Source organism: Metarhizium acridum (assembly GCF_019434415.1).
Source record: "Metarhizium acridum strain ARSEF 324 chromosome Unknown scaffold_13, whole genome shotgun sequence".
NCBI classification, from domain to species: domain Eukaryota; kingdom Fungi; phylum Ascomycota; class Sordariomycetes; order Hypocreales; family Clavicipitaceae; genus Metarhizium; species Metarhizium acridum.
This window is the reverse complement of record NW_027094016.1, coordinates 2,325,144-2,342,863: the sequence shown is the minus strand read 5'-3', so window position 1 is coordinate 2,342,863 and position 17,720 is coordinate 2,325,144. Positions and strand designations below refer to the sequence as shown.

The 17,720-nt window shown below is 52.7% G+C and overlaps 6 protein-coding genes across 6 annotated transcripts; 1 reads left to right on the top strand and 5 right to left on the bottom strand.

Moving 5' to 3' along the window:
• Positions 1–194: 194 nt before the first annotated feature.
• On the top strand, positions 195–1,993 carry J3458_003324 (uncharacterized protein). The gene is made up of 5 exons (XM_066117689.1): positions 195–438; positions 488–536; positions 618–1,377; positions 1,439–1,614; positions 1,753–1,993. Exons 1-4 carry the CDS (start codon positions 304–306, stop codon positions 1,494–1,496), a joined length of 1,002 nt encoding a protein of 333 aa, XP_065977479.1. The 5' UTR covers positions 195–303; the 3' UTR covers positions 1,497–1,614; positions 1,753–1,993.
• Positions 1,994–2,128: 135 nt separating this feature from the next.
• Positions 2,129–3,404, bottom strand: J3458_003323 (uncharacterized protein; the record flags this gene model as incomplete). The annotated part of the gene is made up of 2 exons (XM_007813454.2): positions 2,129–2,662; positions 2,745–3,404. 2 exons carry the CDS (start codon positions 3,402–3,404, stop codon positions 2,129–2,131), a joined length of 1,194 nt encoding a protein of 397 aa, XP_007811645.2.
• A 6,724-nt stretch (positions 3,405–10,128) lies between these two features.
• Positions 10,129–12,008, bottom strand: PUT2 (1-pyrroline-5-carboxylate dehydrogenase; the record flags this gene model as incomplete). The annotated part of the gene is made up of 3 exons (XM_007813455.2): positions 10,129–11,622; positions 11,691–11,798; positions 11,880–12,008. 3 exons carry the CDS (start codon positions 12,006–12,008, stop codon positions 10,129–10,131), a joined length of 1,731 nt encoding a protein of 576 aa, XP_007811646.2.
• A 1,183-nt stretch (positions 12,009–13,191) lies between these two features.
• On the bottom strand, positions 13,192–14,635 carry J3458_003321 (uncharacterized protein; the record flags this gene model as incomplete). The annotated part of the gene is made up of 3 exons (XM_007813456.2): positions 13,192–14,064; positions 14,139–14,279; positions 14,339–14,635. 3 exons carry the CDS (start codon positions 14,633–14,635, stop codon positions 13,192–13,194), a joined length of 1,311 nt encoding a protein of 436 aa, XP_007811647.2.
• A 416-nt stretch (positions 14,636–15,051) lies between these two features.
• On the bottom strand, positions 15,052–15,780 carry J3458_003320 (uncharacterized protein; the record flags this gene model as incomplete). The annotated part of the gene is made up of 1 exon (XM_066117688.1): positions 15,052–15,780. The coding sequence occupies one exon, from the start codon at positions 15,778–15,780 to the stop codon at positions 15,052–15,054; it is 729 nt and encodes a 242-aa protein (XP_065977478.1).
• A 1,051-nt stretch (positions 15,781–16,831) lies between these two features.
• J3458_003319 (uncharacterized protein) lies at positions 16,832–17,719 on the bottom strand (the record flags this gene model as incomplete). The annotated part of the gene is made up of 1 exon (XM_007813457.2): positions 16,832–17,719. One exon carries the CDS (start codon positions 17,717–17,719, stop codon positions 16,832–16,834), a length of 888 nt encoding a protein of 295 aa, XP_007811648.2.
• Between the last annotated feature and the right edge of the window lies 1 nt (position 17,720).

Sequence of the window (17,720 nt, the reverse complement as noted above, 5' to 3'; positions counted from 1 at the left end):
ATTTCGCATCAAACGTAGCCTTCTCCCGTATCGCCTGAATCTGCGCACAACGTCATTTACAGCAGCGAGTACTCCGTACAACCAGTGATGTGACGATAACGTTCCTTTCTCCTGGTCCGTCGGCCCCCGCCAAGTGCCACATCGGGGTCCCCTCCAGGGTCAGCGTCACTTCACACCTCCATCTCCGGCGCTCCGTGGCGCATTCCTTTTTCTCGGTTCCCAACCCCGTCTTCCCTGGGTGTCGGATTTCTTGCCTTCTTGCTTGTCTTTCTTTCTTGCTCCCCTCCCATCGATGCTTTTGCAATGGCGCCCGATAGGAGGCGGCCATGGGGAACCACCCTATCCCTGTGTTCCCTGAGCCTCCTCTTGCTCGTCTTTTGTGGCGTGTCGCACGCTTCGATTGGAGACCGTTCGCCGGCATTCAGGGAGTGCCTCGAGGCATGTCGCCCGTCAACGTCCTCCCCGACGCGTAGCTAACCGATGGTAGGTCTGCAAAGCTGAAAACTGCGGTCCCGGCAAGGACCATACTCCCATTCGTACGTCCTGAAGCCCCGGCTCGGATCACGAAAAAAAAAGAGAAAAAAAAAGACGTACGCCTGCTAACGTGCCAAGGAAAGCCGCCCACCGTCGCCTCCTCCTCTGGAACTGCGCCTCCGAATGTGACTACACGTGCCAGCACATTGTCACGGCCCAACGAGTCGCCGCTCGCGAGCCCATTGTCCAATTCCACGGCAAATGGCCCTTTTACCGGTTTCTCGGGATGCAGGAGCCCTTCTCCGTGCTCTTCTCCCTGGGGAACCTCTATGCGCACTGGCATGGCCTTGCCAAAGTGCGCGCTCGAATCCCAGCGACGTACAGCCTGCGTCCGTTTTACGTGATGCTCGCCCACGTTGGAATCGCCAGCTGGGTCTTTAGCGCCATTTTCCACACGCGCGACTTTCAACTCACGGAAGAATTGGACTACTTTGCCGCAGGTGCAAACGTTCTCTACGGATTGTACTACACGCCCATTCGCATCTTCCGAATCGACCGGCCCTCGCCTCGACGGCGATCCATCCTTCGCGCATGGACGCTGCTGTGCGTAATGTTGTATGTATTCCACGTGGCGTACTTGAAAGGTGTGCGGTGGGACTACACGTATAACATGGCGGCCAATGTCGCAGCTGGGATCGTGCAGAACATCCTGTGGAGTTGGTTCAGTGTTACGAGCTTCAAAAAGTCCGGGAGCCTCTGGTCGATTGTGCCCGGTGTGGTTGTCGCGTGGGTCATGTTTGCCATGAGTATGGAGCTGTTTGACTTCCCACCCTGGCTGGGGTGTATTGATGCTCATAGTCTGTGGCATATGCTGACGATTGGACCTACGATCCTGTGGTACAAGTAAGCTGCGCCCGTCTCGACGTCCCAGGGGCTTGAATGATAGGCTAATATCAGCAAATAGTTTCTTGTTGAAAGATGCCGAAAAAGACATTGCCGGCACGGAGCGGTACAAGGCTTGAGAGCTCGGTGATGGGCATTGCAGACGCTTCCTTATGTGATCTCAGTCATTCAGGATACAGAGAAAGACTGAAAAGGGGTGCGCTCTCTAGATGACGGAGCTGGTCGGCGGTAGTTGCAGTTAGTTGCCTTTCTAATCGGTAACTGGATACCCATACATCGCTGATTCCAAGCTCGCAATGATGCCATGTCGAATCGTGTTAAACTAGCTCAAACAGTATCATTCATTACGAATACTAACAGCACACGCTGCTTTAGTCCGCTTCCGTTTTTCCGCCGTGCAGGCAGTCTAATGTCAGCACAGAACTGTGCAGAAATCAAGAGAAAAGAAAGAAAGGCTCCTCAACGCGACCTTGACACAAAACAGGTGAGAGCAAACCAATCCGTATACAAAAGCAAGTGACGGCCAAAGTCAAATATAAACCCCGCGTCGCCTCCCCGGTGTCGTAGACTCCATAGAATATAGAAGAAGGGGTATCATGTACGCCGACGCCAACGGTGTCAATCTTGGTTTCGATTCATTCGCGTAATATAATAACAGGGGATGGAGCATCATTAGTCTATTCGATCATTATTTTTCCATGCATGCCCGACTCAGGCAAGAGATGAAACGATTGGGAACGATTTTTCTTCTCTAAGTGCTGAGCAGGTCTCGGACCGACAGGCCCCGAGCGTTGAGGGCGGGATTGGTGCCACGTCTGTCGTTGGTCAACATCAACAGCGCTGCAGAGGCTTCCTGGTCGAGATCGGACTGCGGGTTCAGGGCCGGGCTCGTGAGCGTCGACCCAGATGCGCTGCTTTGTGAGTAGACGCCGTGCCGCTGGGGTCCGAATGCAGGAGAAGCTCCTCCGGCTGATGTGCTGAAGCTATAGTGTCGCTGGTCAGTAGACACGGACGAGTATGACTGCTGTCGGTGCCGAACATCGTCTGGTTGCAGAGCCGGTGAGATTGGCGGGTGTGCGTGGTCAGGCTGGGCTGCGAAGAGAGGCGACGCCGTGTCCGAGTCGGACATGTCCACATCGCCGGAGGGGTCCGCGTGAAACGTCGGATGAAAGTCACGGATCGAAGGCAGTGGGTTGCGTGCGGCCTGTTCCCTGCTCTTCTCTCCATGTTGTGCCTTGAGCTTGGCAACGCAATCTTCAAGGTATCTCACGTAGTCAATCGAAGCCTGCAAACGATTTGTTAATCACGACCGTGGCGGCGCCCGCATCCAAGTTGGCCGGATGGGGGGCGCACCGGCATAGACTGACCTGGAGAATGGCGAGCTTGTGCATTTCGCCCGTACAAGCAGGAATCATGCTCTTGAGGACGGCAAACTCTTCATTCATCTTGCTGCGACGTCGTCTTTCAATCAGACTGTGGGCAGTCTTCCTGGCAATCTTGCGTCCAGCCGCACTCGTGGCGCTGGGTTGCCTCTTCTTTCCCTGAGCCCCACCGGCATCGGCGGTCGCATTGTTCTTGATGGCTGCCGTCCTTGCCGCTCCGGTGGCTCCCTTGCCCCCGGCCTTGCCAGAGTCTTTGGTCGAGGAGACCTCGGTCGCTGCCTCCTCCTGTGCTCGGGGCTTCATTTGGATAATCTTTCGCGATCGAGTGGGTGGAGGCGGGAGAGTAAAGGAGGACTCGTCCTTGGCGTCCTTGGCGGCAGACGATCGACGGCGTGATTTGACTGCCTCGGCAGCCTGTAGAGGATATATGGTCCGCGGGGAAGATGAGGTTAGCGTGGCTGGATAAGGCGCTGTCGGAGCGGGCGAGGTGTGCTTGGATTTGGTAGGTGAAATGCGTGAAGCATCATGAATTGCAGGGGGAGGTAGTTCGAAAGAAACATGAATCGATGAGAGCTGCTGGGCGCCGTCCTGTCCCTTGATGTCTGTGGAAGAGCCAGGGGTTGGCGGAAGGGCCGGTCGAGGCATTGGCGCAGTCGCGTGAGGTCTCGTGCTTTTGCACGAGCAGTAAGTAGCAATTGACTGTCGTTGATGCGGCCAGGCCAACCTTCCACTCTTCTGGGACTGCTAAGCTAGATCACGGACCCAGGTCGGACAAGTACCGAGCAACAACAAGTGAGTGTACAGGCCAGGTCAAGCCACCCGGGTATCTGTCCCTCCGTCTATGGGGTATCCGGGACGCTCAGTCTGTCAATCGTTGTGTGGAAACCTTGGGAGACTGTCGTGACCGAGTAAAGTGGGTGATTGTCTGTTTGGACGTGGTGCCTTGGACTGTGTTTCTGTATTACCAATATATAGACTCGAGCCTTCTTTTTTTTGCCTCTATAACGTATGTCGCCAAAGGTATTTATTATTCGTTCTCGTGTCTATTTGCTTCCTCGGCGACGAGAGAACGCAGTGGCCGGGAGTTGAGTGTCAGGTAGCAAAGGTGCTACACGGTCACGGTCGTGTAAGTGGTGGGAATTGAGTGTTCGAAGCCGACCAAGGACGGAGGCAACTGGACAGTTGAATAAGACACACAGAAAAGTGCCACTGCCCGGGACCCCAAGATTCCTGACAAGTAATCTCGAGAATGGAATTTGAGGGGGATTTGAGGGGGGGAGAAGGAAGATGGATGCTTTGAGAATGAGAGGGTGATTTTCCAAGCACGACGAGGAAACTAGATGGAGGAAGGACACTTGAATATACTAAAACCAAGACGCATGCACTCATGCACGCATGTACTCATCGAATGTACACCTCTTCGGCTCCTCCAGGAAAAACACTTGGGTCTAGCGACTAGGCGCGAGGCTTATTATTATGGCCCATATGTTCGTTCCCCCATTTTCCCTGAACACCCGGGATGGATCATATCCGCCCACCCCGTGGGCAGGACCTGGTGAGAACCCCTCAACCCGTTCGTTCCTCTCCCACGGGGCCAGGAAACGGCCGGCCACGGGGGACCATCCAAGACGGCCATTGACCAAGCATCATGGAGAAATTGGTCGCGTGCCCTTTGAGCTTGTATGTCAGGGCTGACGAATCAGAGCGGCGCCTAGGCCCATGTGTCTTCCACATGCATCCGGGATGGGCGAGCCTCCAAAGGCTTGGAGCAGGGTCCTGGCACCGGTGCAGATTGTCGCACAAGCGGCGTAGGGACTACCGCCAAATTCTTTCCAAGCTGGGCCGGCATTGTCGTAGACTCCACAATGTCGGCAAACGTCCATTGGCCCACGGACCCAGCTCAAATCCACCATCTCAAAACGGAGCTCCGGGGTCTCTGAGTGGCGTTGGCTTTGGGCATGTCGTGTGAGGTCCTGTTCAGCGAGCACGTGCTCATCTAAAGAAGCCGCAAAGGGCTCTGGGTTTCTTGCCGTTCCTGGCCTGATGAAAATGATGACTGATTGGACGGGCTCAACTTTGTGTGGTTGGATTCCAGAACAGGATCAAGAGAGAAGCCGTGCTCAACAGCTGCCGTCCTCTTCACGTGCTGGGACCCAGCTATTGCGGCCATGTCATGGTACCATGTGTGAATCTGTTGCATGGGCGGTTCGTGCTGGAACACTCTGTGACCCAAGCGTCGCACCATTCAATTTGGGAAGTTTGCGTGCGCCACCTTGGCATGCTAGAGTACTTCAATCGCCAAGGCACCCTAAATCACACGCTGGGTCAACTATATCTTTGCCCCATGTTGATCTCACCAACTTTTCGCCGGGCTGGATGCGTACACGAGTTTTGTACTGCACTGTACTCCGTAATTCGAACGTATTGACGTTTTGTCTGGGCTCCGCATGAGGTCTAGAGTGACGCGTCGAATGGATCCAACTGCAAGCCTGCTGGGTAGCCCGAGCCATCTCACGCCGGATTGGATATTGGATGCGATTGATTGACAACTGACATGTTTGCTTGCCATATGACTTGCTGGATTGACGTGATGAATCCGTCTTTCTCTACGCTCGCCCCGCACTATCTGAAGAGCCATCACTCCATTGGACATTCGACGATACCAGCATATTGCCCATGGTTCGTGCAGAACTGGATCAAGGCGACGAGTCTCTCCACCGACCTGGTAGATTCCCCGGATGCATGATACGAGAAAGATTCAAGGGCTGAAATTGCATAGTCGCATGGATTCCTCTTGTCCCATTTCGATGGGTTCAGGGTAGCCTTTGAATCGCAACTTGCGCACACAGAGAAGAACCTGCATTGGCATAGGAAGAAGGAGCCATGTGCGTCGGCAGAATCATGCCGGCTACCTACCTGCCCAGGTAGTCCATGACGTGCTAGCCAATCGTACATACTCGTCTCCCCCACTTCTCGGCTGCAATGCCGTGCCACCGAAGCAATCGACTCTCACGCTCGACAGACAGTACGAGGAACAGTGGAAATTTGTGTTGTGCAGCAGAGAAGACACATCTTACAGAAGTACTAGATACAAGTGTTCAAATTATAATGTATATTTAATATGGGCATATTACCATATATCAAGCACCCGGTAGCGGACTTCTCTCCGAGTACAATCAGATTATCATCTATACAAGGCAACCACTGCAATCTCTTTTATACAGGTATGATGCTCCTTAAATAACCTCGTTCAATACAATTGGTGCCTTCGGCGCCATTATACTCCATCTTTTGTGACCCTCAATTGTCTGACATATATCCTATTAACAGCACACTACGCATCTTCTAATCTAGTCGCAAGTGCAACCTCGGAGCCAACCGGTGTTGCGTCCGTTCCTAATATACCCTATAGTGAGAGTGCATTCCCTGTTTCTCTGACGATGGCATTGATACCTAATTCTGGCATCTCCTTTCTTTTCTCCTCGGCCCTGTTCTTGGATCGCCTCCTACCTCGCGTGACAACATGGCAGATCCCAGTTACGGTGAATAACCCGTTTTGAAAATACGTAACAAATATTGGTTTTCATTAAAGACTGATGAAGCTTTCATCTCACCAGTATGTAATCTTTGCGCGACAGTAGTCGGTTGTAGAACGAGAGCAAGGACGGCCCGAAACAGGCAAGTTTGAAAATTGTTTGAACATGTAGGCGCATCCAATTACTTGTCATGAATTGGATGTACTTTCATCTCTCGTCCGACTCCTTTGATAGATACTTTCTCCTCCTACAACTTGCAGTGGTTTGAGAGCATTTAATGCAGGGGTGCTAACGATGCAAAGGGTCTTGCGAGCGTAAAGGATTGGCAGCCCTTGACTTAAAATAGTCGCATCGACGCGATGCTTCAAAGATACTCTAGGTTCACCCTGAACACTCTCAGCCAAATCACTTGGGAGGGAATAGTCGAAAATTGCACTGTTCCTATATGGTCACATTTATAAGCCCTCTAGTTATGACAAACTACAAATCATTACGGGTTGGCGACCGAACGCTTGTATGAGTAAACTCTGTGAGATTATCCAAGGAACTATCCTAAGACGTGCTTGACGTCATTGGTGCGGTGATGTGTATTTTGGCATCGCTCATCTTGTGGGCTCGAAAAAGAAAAGGCGAAGCCGCATCACAAGCCGCAGCAAGAGTGTCGTCAAAACAGATTTGGTCATGTCGTCATTCTCTGTGAGCCAGATCAGATCTTTCGACATGCAGAGACATTCGCAAAGACTGAGGACACAAGATGGCGGTGGATTTACTGAAGCAGTGCCAAAATCTTACTGATCTATCCCATCACTAGACTTATTAAACAAGTTACCGCTACAGCTAACGCGCTCGCTTGGTTTCTTGCGCCCAGACTTGTATGCGCAGAAGTAGGAACTGGTGGTGTCCACGTACTCATCAAAACTGCTGTAAAAAATTGAGAAGGGGGAAATGTAACTCACTGATGGATGACTGGTTACAGATGCCACGGTGTCTGTCATGTTAGCAAAATCATTATGTCTGTGACAAGGGCTCGTTAGAGAGCTTGAAGCAAAAGAGCTCAATTCAGTGATAATCTCGTAGGATGTCAAAGGTCCTTGGTTTCCTCAAGCCTCGAGGCAAGGGGAGACCATCTCATACACATGAAAGAAACGGCCCGTGCCTAGTGCGCCCCATAGTTCTCGTGATCCTATTGTGTAATAAAGGGCTTCTGATCCTTGCTTGACCTAATCCGTGTGACAGGAGACAAGAGAAATCATTCCAAGGTGAGCTTGTCATCCGTCATCTAGTGACTCAAACCTAGGAAATACTGACGTCTCATCAAAGATTCTGTTCAATACTTTGAACAGTCTTGACGGCCGTCTTTGCCGCGGCTTATTGCCAACCTCGATACCCGACAAGCCGTCCTCAGGACGTTGCCCAGCTCCCCATGCCGGATGGGAGTGCGCAAGGCTTCCTCATTCGTGGCGATTCGCCGTCTCCTGATATCATATTTGGAGAGGGTTAAGAACCTCACCGTCCTCACATCCTTCTTGACCCAGGCGAGGCAAAATACCCATCACTTGCGCGACGTGGCACTACGACAGCCTTTTATGCTGATGGCCATGATGGAAATCTAACCCGAGTAAAGCAAGACAGCGGTTACCTCTGGCTTTACCGCCGGATCGGGCGGTGGCGATGACATCCCTTGTACCCTTTGTCGGCTGTGGCGTCGCGGCCGCAGCCGCGTGGAAAAATGACGACCATGTCGACGGCGTCGACACGGCTTTGTGTTTGATTGGAGATGCATTGTTGCTTTCCGGGGTCACCGTACCACTCGGCGTTTTAGCCCAGGCCGACAAGTTCAACAAGGACTTTACGAATCACATCCAGTCTGAAAGCATGATATAACACTACGCGTATTCCAATCCCGTCAATACAATCATGGATGCCTGACTTGGGGACTCCTTGACGAGTCCAAGAGATGCAGTCACAGCCAGGTTGCGAGGTTTCGCCAAATCTCTCACCGAAAAGCCTCCATCGCTCCCCAGCGTCTATACATTGGCCTATTTTGTCGGCATCGCTACAGGAATCGGCGACTTGGAAGTAGTTCAAGAGCCCGGCAGGCCTTGACATGCCAAGCGGGAAGCAAAGTTCCAGATAGACGTGACTGACCCCGAGGCTTACTACAAAGAGCATGTTGGGCCGGATCAAGATTCACAAACAAGCACTCGGGTCTCACACGCGCCTCGTTGCACGTTTTCTTGCCGGTAAAATCGGAGAAGCAGGCCTTCCTACTGATGCACCGGGAATACCGTCAACGCACGAATTTCACCAGGGTATAGCCATGAACTTGGGAAGAGTGTTTGCAGACTGGAAATAAGCAAGGGGTCGCGAGACGAAATTTTATCCAGAATACTATGAGGACAACGAGGATGCACTTCTCGAGTGGATAGATGGATACTCGGGTGAGGACGGCCCCCTTGGAATGCCACTTGGGAGCGTTTAAGCGGTACAAGATTTTGCACTAGTTAGACAAGCAAAGGTGTAAGATTCTCGCTTGAATTGAGGGACCGAGTTGGCAGCCGCCACACGCGTTGAATAAGAGCTCCTCGTAAAAACGGGTGCTACCCGAAGGCGAAATTGTTCCGTGATAATATAACTACCTAGTAAGCTTACTACCTACCATGTCCATGTAGTGACGTCCTCCTAGATGGCTGAGGTAAATGCTCGATGGGAATTGATACACGGGCATGGACTTTTGCCTCTTGTGATTGGTCCCAATCTTTCGTGTTAACCTTGATTGAATTCTACAATCTCCGCCGTAAGTGCCTTGGCAGCATTCCGGAGGTTTCATTAATCGCGACATTGCATTCGATTGGGTTTGCCTGCAGTGAAGCCTGCCACTTGCCACTTGTCACTATCCAAGCTGAATATATCGGGCTCAGCCCGTCAACACTACGCAACGCAACATTCCCCTGTGCGGCTACACTCTTTGACGAGGCTGGGAGCCGACGGCTGTCCAAGGCATAAATAGCTTCCCTTGAACAGCGCCAGTTTACCGCTTTCCTTGTTCCCTAGTTACGCAGCTTTCCATTCAATATTTTCTGGTATCGTCTCCGTCACACCCGATGTTATGATTCCACATTTGTTTGACACGCAATCACTCAATACTTACAGTGTTGTCTTCAGACAATTGGACCACGTCTAATTTGACCCGTTGTCTTTTGCCCTCCAAGACGCGTAGGGACGAAAAGGGCTCTGAAATATCCGTGTCCGCATTTCAACCTTCTACTTGCGCACGGATGCGCCGACGGCGAACCCCTAGTCCGAGTGGCCAAGTGTACCGAGAAAAACGACGTTCTGAAAGGCAAGGTAGATGCAGTCAAGACGAAACACAATCAGCGAGTACTTCTGCCACAAGTATCAGTCGGTTCTGCGGATTCGGAGACCATTATGCCGTTAATAACCTGTTGGCTTCTTTTCGTTATCAAGCAACTCTTGACGTCTAGGTTGACTGTATCGTGTGCAGCCACAAGAGAGGGCATGCTGATCTCTGGATTTCCACTGACATCTGCTTCGTCATAAACCTCTCTTCCATGTCAGAAGAAAAAAAACAAAGTAGATTGCTGCCTCATTAACTCATCATAGCGCCTACATACATCCTGGTTTTGGTGCTTGGAGAATCCCAGGTATATAAATCGTACATTTCTCTTTTGGCAGGCGGCAGTTCCCGCCAAGGCCACTTCCATTTTCCACGTCGTGGACTTGCCCATTGGGACCCTTTATTACCTCCGCCCCCACCGTCAATAGCGTTGGCTTTGAACATCAAACAGCAATGGAAATCGCCCCGGTTGGATTTAAACCTCGTTGCTGGGATAGGGGACCCGGGTGGTGGCATTGAACTCTTCCTTGAGAGCACGAATGTTGACGAATCGTGTGAGCAGGTTGGAGCTGCCAGCTTTGTCGTCGGTACCTGAGGCACGGGCACCGCCAAAGGCCTGCTGGCCGACGACAGCGCCGGTGCTCTTGCAATTGATGTAAAAGTTGCCGGCGGCATTGCGCAGCTTATCCTCGGCGAAGCGGATGGCTTCACGGTCGGTGGCAAAGACGGCGCCCGTGAGACCGTACTCGGACGTGGAGTCGACGAGCTCGCATGCCTTGCCAAAGGCGTCGGGGGAGGCGTCGTCGTAGACGTAGGCCGTCAGGATGGGACCAAAGAATTCAGTAGACAGGAACTTGTGGGCGGGGTTGGTGGTCTGGAAGATGGTTGGGTGGACGTAGTATCCCTTGGAGGAATCGTATTTGCCACCAGCGACGAGCTGGAGTTCCTTGTCCGTCTTGGCCTCGTCAATGGCGCCGGACAGCTTCTTGAAGGAGGCGGCGTGGATGACGGGGCCGCAAAAGTTGCCATGGTTCCAGGGTTCGCCGACGCTAATCTTGCCAACCTCTGCGACGAGCTTCTGCTTGAACTCGGGCCAGAGGGACTTGGGGACGTAGAGACGAGACGTGGCACTGCACTTTTGGCCCTGGAACTCAAAAGCACCCCGAATGGTGTGAATGACGGCATTGTCGATTTCAGCAGACGGGTGAATCAAATGGAAGTTCTTGCCACCAGTCTCGCCGACAATTCGAGGGTACGATCGGTAACGGCCCTCTGCAACACCCTGACCAATGGCGCCGTACAGCTTGCGAAAGACGGCAGTGCTGCCAGTGTAGTGGAGAGCAGTGAACTCCTTGTGGGCGAGGACAGTCTTGGTGATCTCCTCTGGGTTACCGGGGACGAACTGGATGACGTCCTTGGGCAGGCCAGCCTCGAGGAGAATCTGGTAGACGAGCCAGTTGGACGCAATGGCAAAGTCGCTGGGCTTCCACACGACGACGTTGCCCATCAGGGCCGGGGCGCCGGGCAAGTTACCGGCAATGGCAGTAAAATTGAAGGGGCTCACGGCGTAAACGAAACCCTCGAGAGGGCGGTACTCGAGGCGGTTCCACAAGCCAGGCGAGTTGTGCTCGGGCTGCTGGGTGAGAAGCTCCTGCGCGTAGTGGACGTTGAAGCGGAAGAAGTCTGCCAGCTCGGCGGCGGCGTCAATCTCGGCCTGCCATGCGTTCTTACCCTGGCCGAGGACGGTAGAGGCCATAATCTCATAACGGTACTTGTTGGCGATGAGGTCGGCAGCCTTGAGGAAGACGGCGGCGCGGTCGGAGAAGGGCAGAGCCTCCCAGGCAGGCTTGGCGGCCAGGGCGGCCTCGATGGCCCTGTTGACATCGGCGGGAGTGGCAGTGTGATAGTTGGCCACCTTGCTGGCGTGGTCGGAGGGGTTTAGTTGGTGAGAAACGGCAGATGTTTTGACCTAGGGGTTTGGAATTAGCGACCTTGCGATTGAAGCCTGCGGGGAAAGAAAAAAAAACATCGTCTTACCTCCCTGCCGCCGACAACAACAGGAACCTCAATGGGCAACTTCTTCTGGAAGCTCTCGATGGCAGCAGTCAGGCCCTGACGCTGAGCACTGCCCTTGGCGTAGTGGTGCTAGAATTTAGTCAAAGTCAGCATCGCATATCCCCATTCCTCCTCCTCATCCGCCCGCAAGCGTCATGGCGGTGAACTCACGTTTGGCTCGTTGGCCACTCTGGGAGTCTTGAAAGTGGCGAGAGTGCCCATGCTCATCCGCTGCGAAGGCTTGGCCGCCGAGCGAAGGCTCTGGGCACCAGCTCTGGTAAACACTGCCGACTTCATCATGTCCCGGGCGATTTCAATCTCGACGTAGCAAAAATGCTCAAGCACAACAGCAATGATGAGGACGTGAATGGGGGGAGGAACTTATTTCAGAAACGAAGATTGACCTGGCCTCCTCCGCCCGAAGCTCCGTGTTCCACACCGGTCCATAATTCGGAGCATCTTTATTCACCTTGTCTCGTTCCAGAACAATAGCAGAGCACAGCATACTCGGCTTATTGCGGTTTAACATGTTGCTGTGGCGGGGGTGGGAATGTGGAGTCCCAACCCACTGAACATGGCAACATCAGTGCCGTTTGGGCACGGAAGCTCCTGCAGCTTCAGCGTTACCTACTAGTCGTCTGCCGACATGGATGTCAGACATGCTGGGATTGGTTTCCCCCAGACAACCACTTGGGAGCTCCATTTCAACGCCCACCAGTTGACGTCGATTGGACAATTAGGCAGCATTGATCAAGGCGTCCTGGAAGGGTCCCGATCTCGGACCGTACTGAACCGCCCCTCCATAACCACACACACAGGTGTGCTGCCTTTTTTGCAACCCGCGTGGCTATTAACTATTATGCCAGGTTGGAATATTCACAGAATGCAAGCCGGATGGGCTACCATGTCCAGGTGACCACCTGACACTGGGCCGCATAAAACATAATTTCTTCGTTGCCGGCTCCGATGACGCGATGGGGGCAATGGTCCGACGAAATGCTGCAGACGCGGAGCGGGAAGCATCAATTGATGCGCCCTGGGCCCAAATCTATGTACGTAACTGTCAGTCAGTCAGTCAGTCGTCAACGTCCGTCCACTATTCGCTGGCTGAACTGGCCTTGGGAGCACCAACAAAAACTGTTCAGAGTCACCCGAACCCTCAACTCCTGGATCACTGCTTGCGGCATCCAATCAGAAGCCATCGAACTCTTGCAAAGCAAACCGATATATATTATTACTTAGGAGCTCATGACCAAAATGTGTCCTGTTAGATGCCGCCCACCTCATCAACCCTCTACATGCTGCGTGTTCAACATTATTATACACTTCCGTCGTATTCGTTCAGTGGTATCTTGCATGCAAATATACTAACCCAAAATATGCAGCCACGAGCTCACTGGCCTTTAGTCATGTAAGTCCTGCAGCAGCCGTCGCCTGAAGAGCAAAGGTGTTCGTTTGTTGCCGACGAGAAATTATGTACATGTCACGGCCTCAAGCCACCGCTTGCGTTGACCGACCTGTCATGGGTCTTGAGTCCTGGTGTCGCGGGCTTCTCGTAGTGTAGCAATGGAACACTCAGCCCATACGCCTGTGTTTGACCCTCGGCGCTGTGCTGGTCAATCTCGACATTGATGCGAATATCCAGACTCCCATCGCTACCGCGGCCGTGAGCGTCAGATGCTGACTTGTGCTTGGTTCCCGCATGGACCTCGCCTTGATGTATCTCGGAGTGGCCATCCTTGCTGATGAATGATTGTGCCTCAGGAGCTTCACCATCGGCTGATGCCTCGCCATTCGTGCCTCTTGCGACATTGTTGGGGGAGTTCTCGGTCAGCATGGCGTAGTTCCTGCTCGGCATGGTGCAGTGGTTGTGGTCGGCCGTCTTGTTTGATTCGCCAGGGTCCTTGTCAAATAAGTCAAGCAGGGTTTCGTCAGTTTGACCATTAAGGTGGTGAATCTTGTTCCGCCGCGCGAGCAGATTGGCAACTGCCTGTGGCGGGGGTTTGTTTACAATTGCTGATGAAACAATGTTGGCCATGTATCGGTTGTCCTTTTCAGCTGGCAACTTGAGCTTGGGGTTGGAATAGAAGCGGCCAAGAGCTGCGAGATGTACATCTCCACCAAGGATTGTAACCCGGACAGAAAATTCGGCGGCAACTTGCTGAAAGCCCTCAACGAGGTCTCTGCGCTCGACCTTGTGTGTCTTTGCAGTGTAGTGGTCATCCAAGTCATCAAGAAGATCGACACTACCGTCAAATTGATTGAACAGACCGCCGCCGACACCAAATCGACGATGCAAGAACTTGATGGGTCCAATAATAGGGCTGCGAAGAATGTTTTCCAGCCAGGTGAGGCGCTGTGTTTTCACGTTAGTCACCATTGTGCCAGCCTCCTATTTTTTATTCGTATGCCTAATCATGTAGAACGCACCGGATATGCAATGGGAATACCAAGCAGAAGAATCAAATGTTTAATGGGACGGCCCGAGCTAACAGCTTCGCTGAGTTCGCGGCGCAGTCTCTCAAAAATGATCTCATACGTCTCTGGGTAGTTGACTTGGTGACGAGTCCGCTGTGCGAGGATTAGTCGTGAAACTGACATACACAGGGCCTCTTCTTCTTTCGACTCACCTCTGTTCGAGCATCGATTCCCAACATGGCCATGCGAGCTCCAAGCCGTGTATACAGGCTGAGCGAATGCTCAGCAACATACGGACCCGGCTTGGTACCTCGAATATACTGTGCCCCTAGCTTTGGATCCGCAACGAACGTATTGATCAGCTGGTTCGGATCTGGGCCAGGGCTGTCGCCATTGGCATCGAGGTGGTCTGACGTGTAAGTCGATGGCGGTGGCGGTAGGTGGTGCTGGAACAGCAAATAATATTTGTGCGCCGTGCCACCAATTCCTCGAAACACATCGCAGCGCATAAAGGTGTCGACGTATGAGCCAAAGCCGTCGATAATCTACGAAGCATTGTTAGCAGTCACATTTTGACGAGAGAGAAGCTTCGACAAGACATCATACATCGTGATCATCCCAAATATTTACTTGCGGAATCTGGCCATTGGCCACTGCAAACGGTGCAGAGTTGTACCAGCGAATGTAGTTCTTCAGGTAGTAGTCGTCACACTCGGCTCGCAATTTTTCTGGGAACGGAAATTCTGAGCGCTTCTTGGGGTTGCGAATGTCGGTCCACGGGCGAAGGGGACCGTTGACCCTGATTCCATCATTGTATATCTGATCGCCGCCGCCCAACATGACATGGAATGGCGCGCGCTCGTGCTTTCGCATCACGTCCCTCCATAGGGGGGCGCCGCTGAAGGCCTCCTCGTCCGTGCCGACACTAAAGCCGTTGCACGAATGGAACATGACGCGCATGGACTCGTCGGCTGCCTGGCACGAAGAAGCTATTGACTCGAGGTTTGTGGTCTCTGGAGTACCGTACATAAGGAATTTCGTACTCGTACCTGACTTCTCGCGCCTCGATCGGTACGTCAATTTCAAACGCCCAAAACGTGTTTCTCGGATCCGAATAGAGGCGCTGGGCTTGGAACTGGGTTTCCCCGACGGCGGCGGCAGTGTCAGTGTCGGGGTGCCTTGACGCCGGTTCGTCTGCCCGACGTAACACCAGAGACGGTTGATAAAGGATATGCCTTCCACCACCCGTTGCGACAACCAATACGCTACCGTACCAGCGATCCTGCTCCATTCGACGGTAGTTGAGCAATGGCCCGCAGACAATCTCCTTGCCATCTGGTGGAGGAGTGCTGCTACCACCGCCGCCGCCGCCTTCCTCCCGGTCGCTGGATTGCACTGCCGCAACAGTAATGGGCTGAAAGTTTCCGCCGCCATTGGTGTCGCCCGTGGGCTCGACTCTTGAGGCATTCAAGAAATTGGCCAGGTCGCCAGTCGTCGTCTCGGTGAAGACGGGGTCGCGAGCTTGACCGTGAGAATTTCCGGCGTGGCGACGGTATGCTGAAGACTCTTGATGGCGCCATCTACTGGCAGAGGCGTGAGGGTTGTGCTCCTTGTCGTCGTCGTATTGAGTGTCGGCGCTACGCTGCGACGCCATGATTGCGCGTCCTCACTTGATATCGCGACAGACTGAGAAATATGACCTTTTTTTTTCAATCGCAAAACGTCTGCCCCCAAAAGATTGGAGGTTGTTTGGGTCGATCAATGGACAGGGTTAGCCAGCCAAAGCCCCCATCAATGTTCAGCAATCTTTCTGCCTAAACAAAAACTTGGCAATGGGATTGAGGCTTGCTTACACTTGACGTCGGCGCCAAAAAAGGAGGGAAGGATCGCTGAAGGGGATAAGAGGGTTACAGGTAGCCTCAAATCAATGGAGAATACAGAGAAAAGCCATTCGACTGACGGACAGCAAACGTGGACTAGGAAAAGGGAAAGATTGGATGTGCAGATCTTGACATGGAGACCGAGAAAATGGACGATGGACAAGAGAGCTCTCACACAGCTCAACCATGTCTGTCTGACTGGTCTGATAGTTTCTGCTCAACTGCGGACGTGACGACACATGGGCACAATATCAGTGGCTGCCGGGGTCTCATGTTGTTGCTGTGGCATGCCGAGGCCAAGCTAGGACTAACCTGGCAAGGCCCGCGAAATACGCCAATGGTAACTCGTTAAATTAGAAATAGCACTTCGGGACAAAGCCAGGGAAGAGCAGCGAACTGTGGGGTCGGACTGTTGATCTGTGCTACAATTAGCCTCGTCTACGGAGTACAGGAGTACCTGGTGTACTTAAAGTTGGGTCTAGATTATGACAATCGCCGCAAAGGATACACTAGTAATCACGCACAACCCTTAGGGGCGACAATCCAAAGGTGACACAGTATGGAGTACCCTTGTAAGAATCATATGAAAAAGAGCTCTGCAATTGTCGTGGCTCAATTTCTTTCAAGGGTTTACCTCGTGCGCGTAGATATAATCCAAGTGTTGAATGGATCAATCCATTTCAACAATGTCACGCCCTCGGGTTGCCCCTGTTGCCTACACAAGCATGGGGGACACCTGACGAGTCAATCGTGAGGTCCAATGAAAGTAGCTACTTTTTCGACCAAAAAAAAAGAAATATAGGGTGGGCTTGGCCAGGAACACATCTACAATACATCGGCATCACCACCACGCAGGGACAACCCACGCTGGCTTGCCGCCGTGGGATGCAGCCTCACAGCCCAAATAATGGCACATGACAAAATACTCAATGCCCAGGCCAGCCCAAATGGCAACGATATGGAACCATTACCAGACCTTACATCCACCGCCAGAAGCTCTGCCAACAGCGGGTTTCCAACCAGAGCACCCACCGCCTGGAAGACATTGATAACGGCATAGAGCCCGGATGTCCTCTCTGGGCTCACCATGGCCGTCGCAATACTCCTCACTAAACTACTGCAGCAAGCCCAGCTTATGGCAACAAGGACCATGCCGACTGCAATTGCAATTATGGATTGGCCCGCGGCCAGCAGCGCAAAGCCGAATGGACAAATGGACATTGTTATCCGTGCAAGCCAAAGGTCGCGAGAGTGGCTGTCCAACCTCCATTTCGTTTCGAGCCTCCTTCCAATGTATGGCACCACGACGAGAATGACAATTATCGTCATGGCTGCTCGAATGGTGACCAGTGAGCCCACGCTGGAGATTGGTATGGACAGCTTCTTGGACGCATATTGGACCAATATATTGATTGTTGAGGCGTTGAAGTTGTCCACGAAGAGAATCGCCAACGAAGCGAGCAAGGTTGGCGAAAGCAGCCCCAGGCTCAGACCGCTGCTCTTGGACGAGAAGAACCAGAAGATTCTCGTCCTCCAATTCTGTTTCGTGACGTGCGGTGAAGCCATTTCGGCCTCGTCAGATGCCAGCTCCTCGTCTGCAGTTTTGGAGTTGCCGAGATGAATCGTCTCTGGGACAAATGGACACATGAAACACACGCTGAGTCCCAGTCCGTATCCAAACGCAATCGGCAATGTTGTTCCATATTTCGCCATT

Excerpts from the sequence above, each read along its gene's own strand:
- J3458_003324 (XM_066117689.1), top strand. The coding sequence starts at position 304 with ATGGCGCCCGATAGGAGGCGGCCATGGGGAACCACCCTATCCCTGTGT. Across the intron at positions 537-617 it reads CAAGGACCATACTCCCATTC|CCGCCCACCGTCGCCTCCTC; the intron begins GTACGTCCTGAA and ends TGCCAAGGAAAG. Across the intron at positions 1,378-1,438 it reads CCTACGATCCTGTGGTACAA|TTTCTTGTTGAAAGATGCCG; the intron begins GTAAGCTGCGCC and ends ATCAGCAAATAG.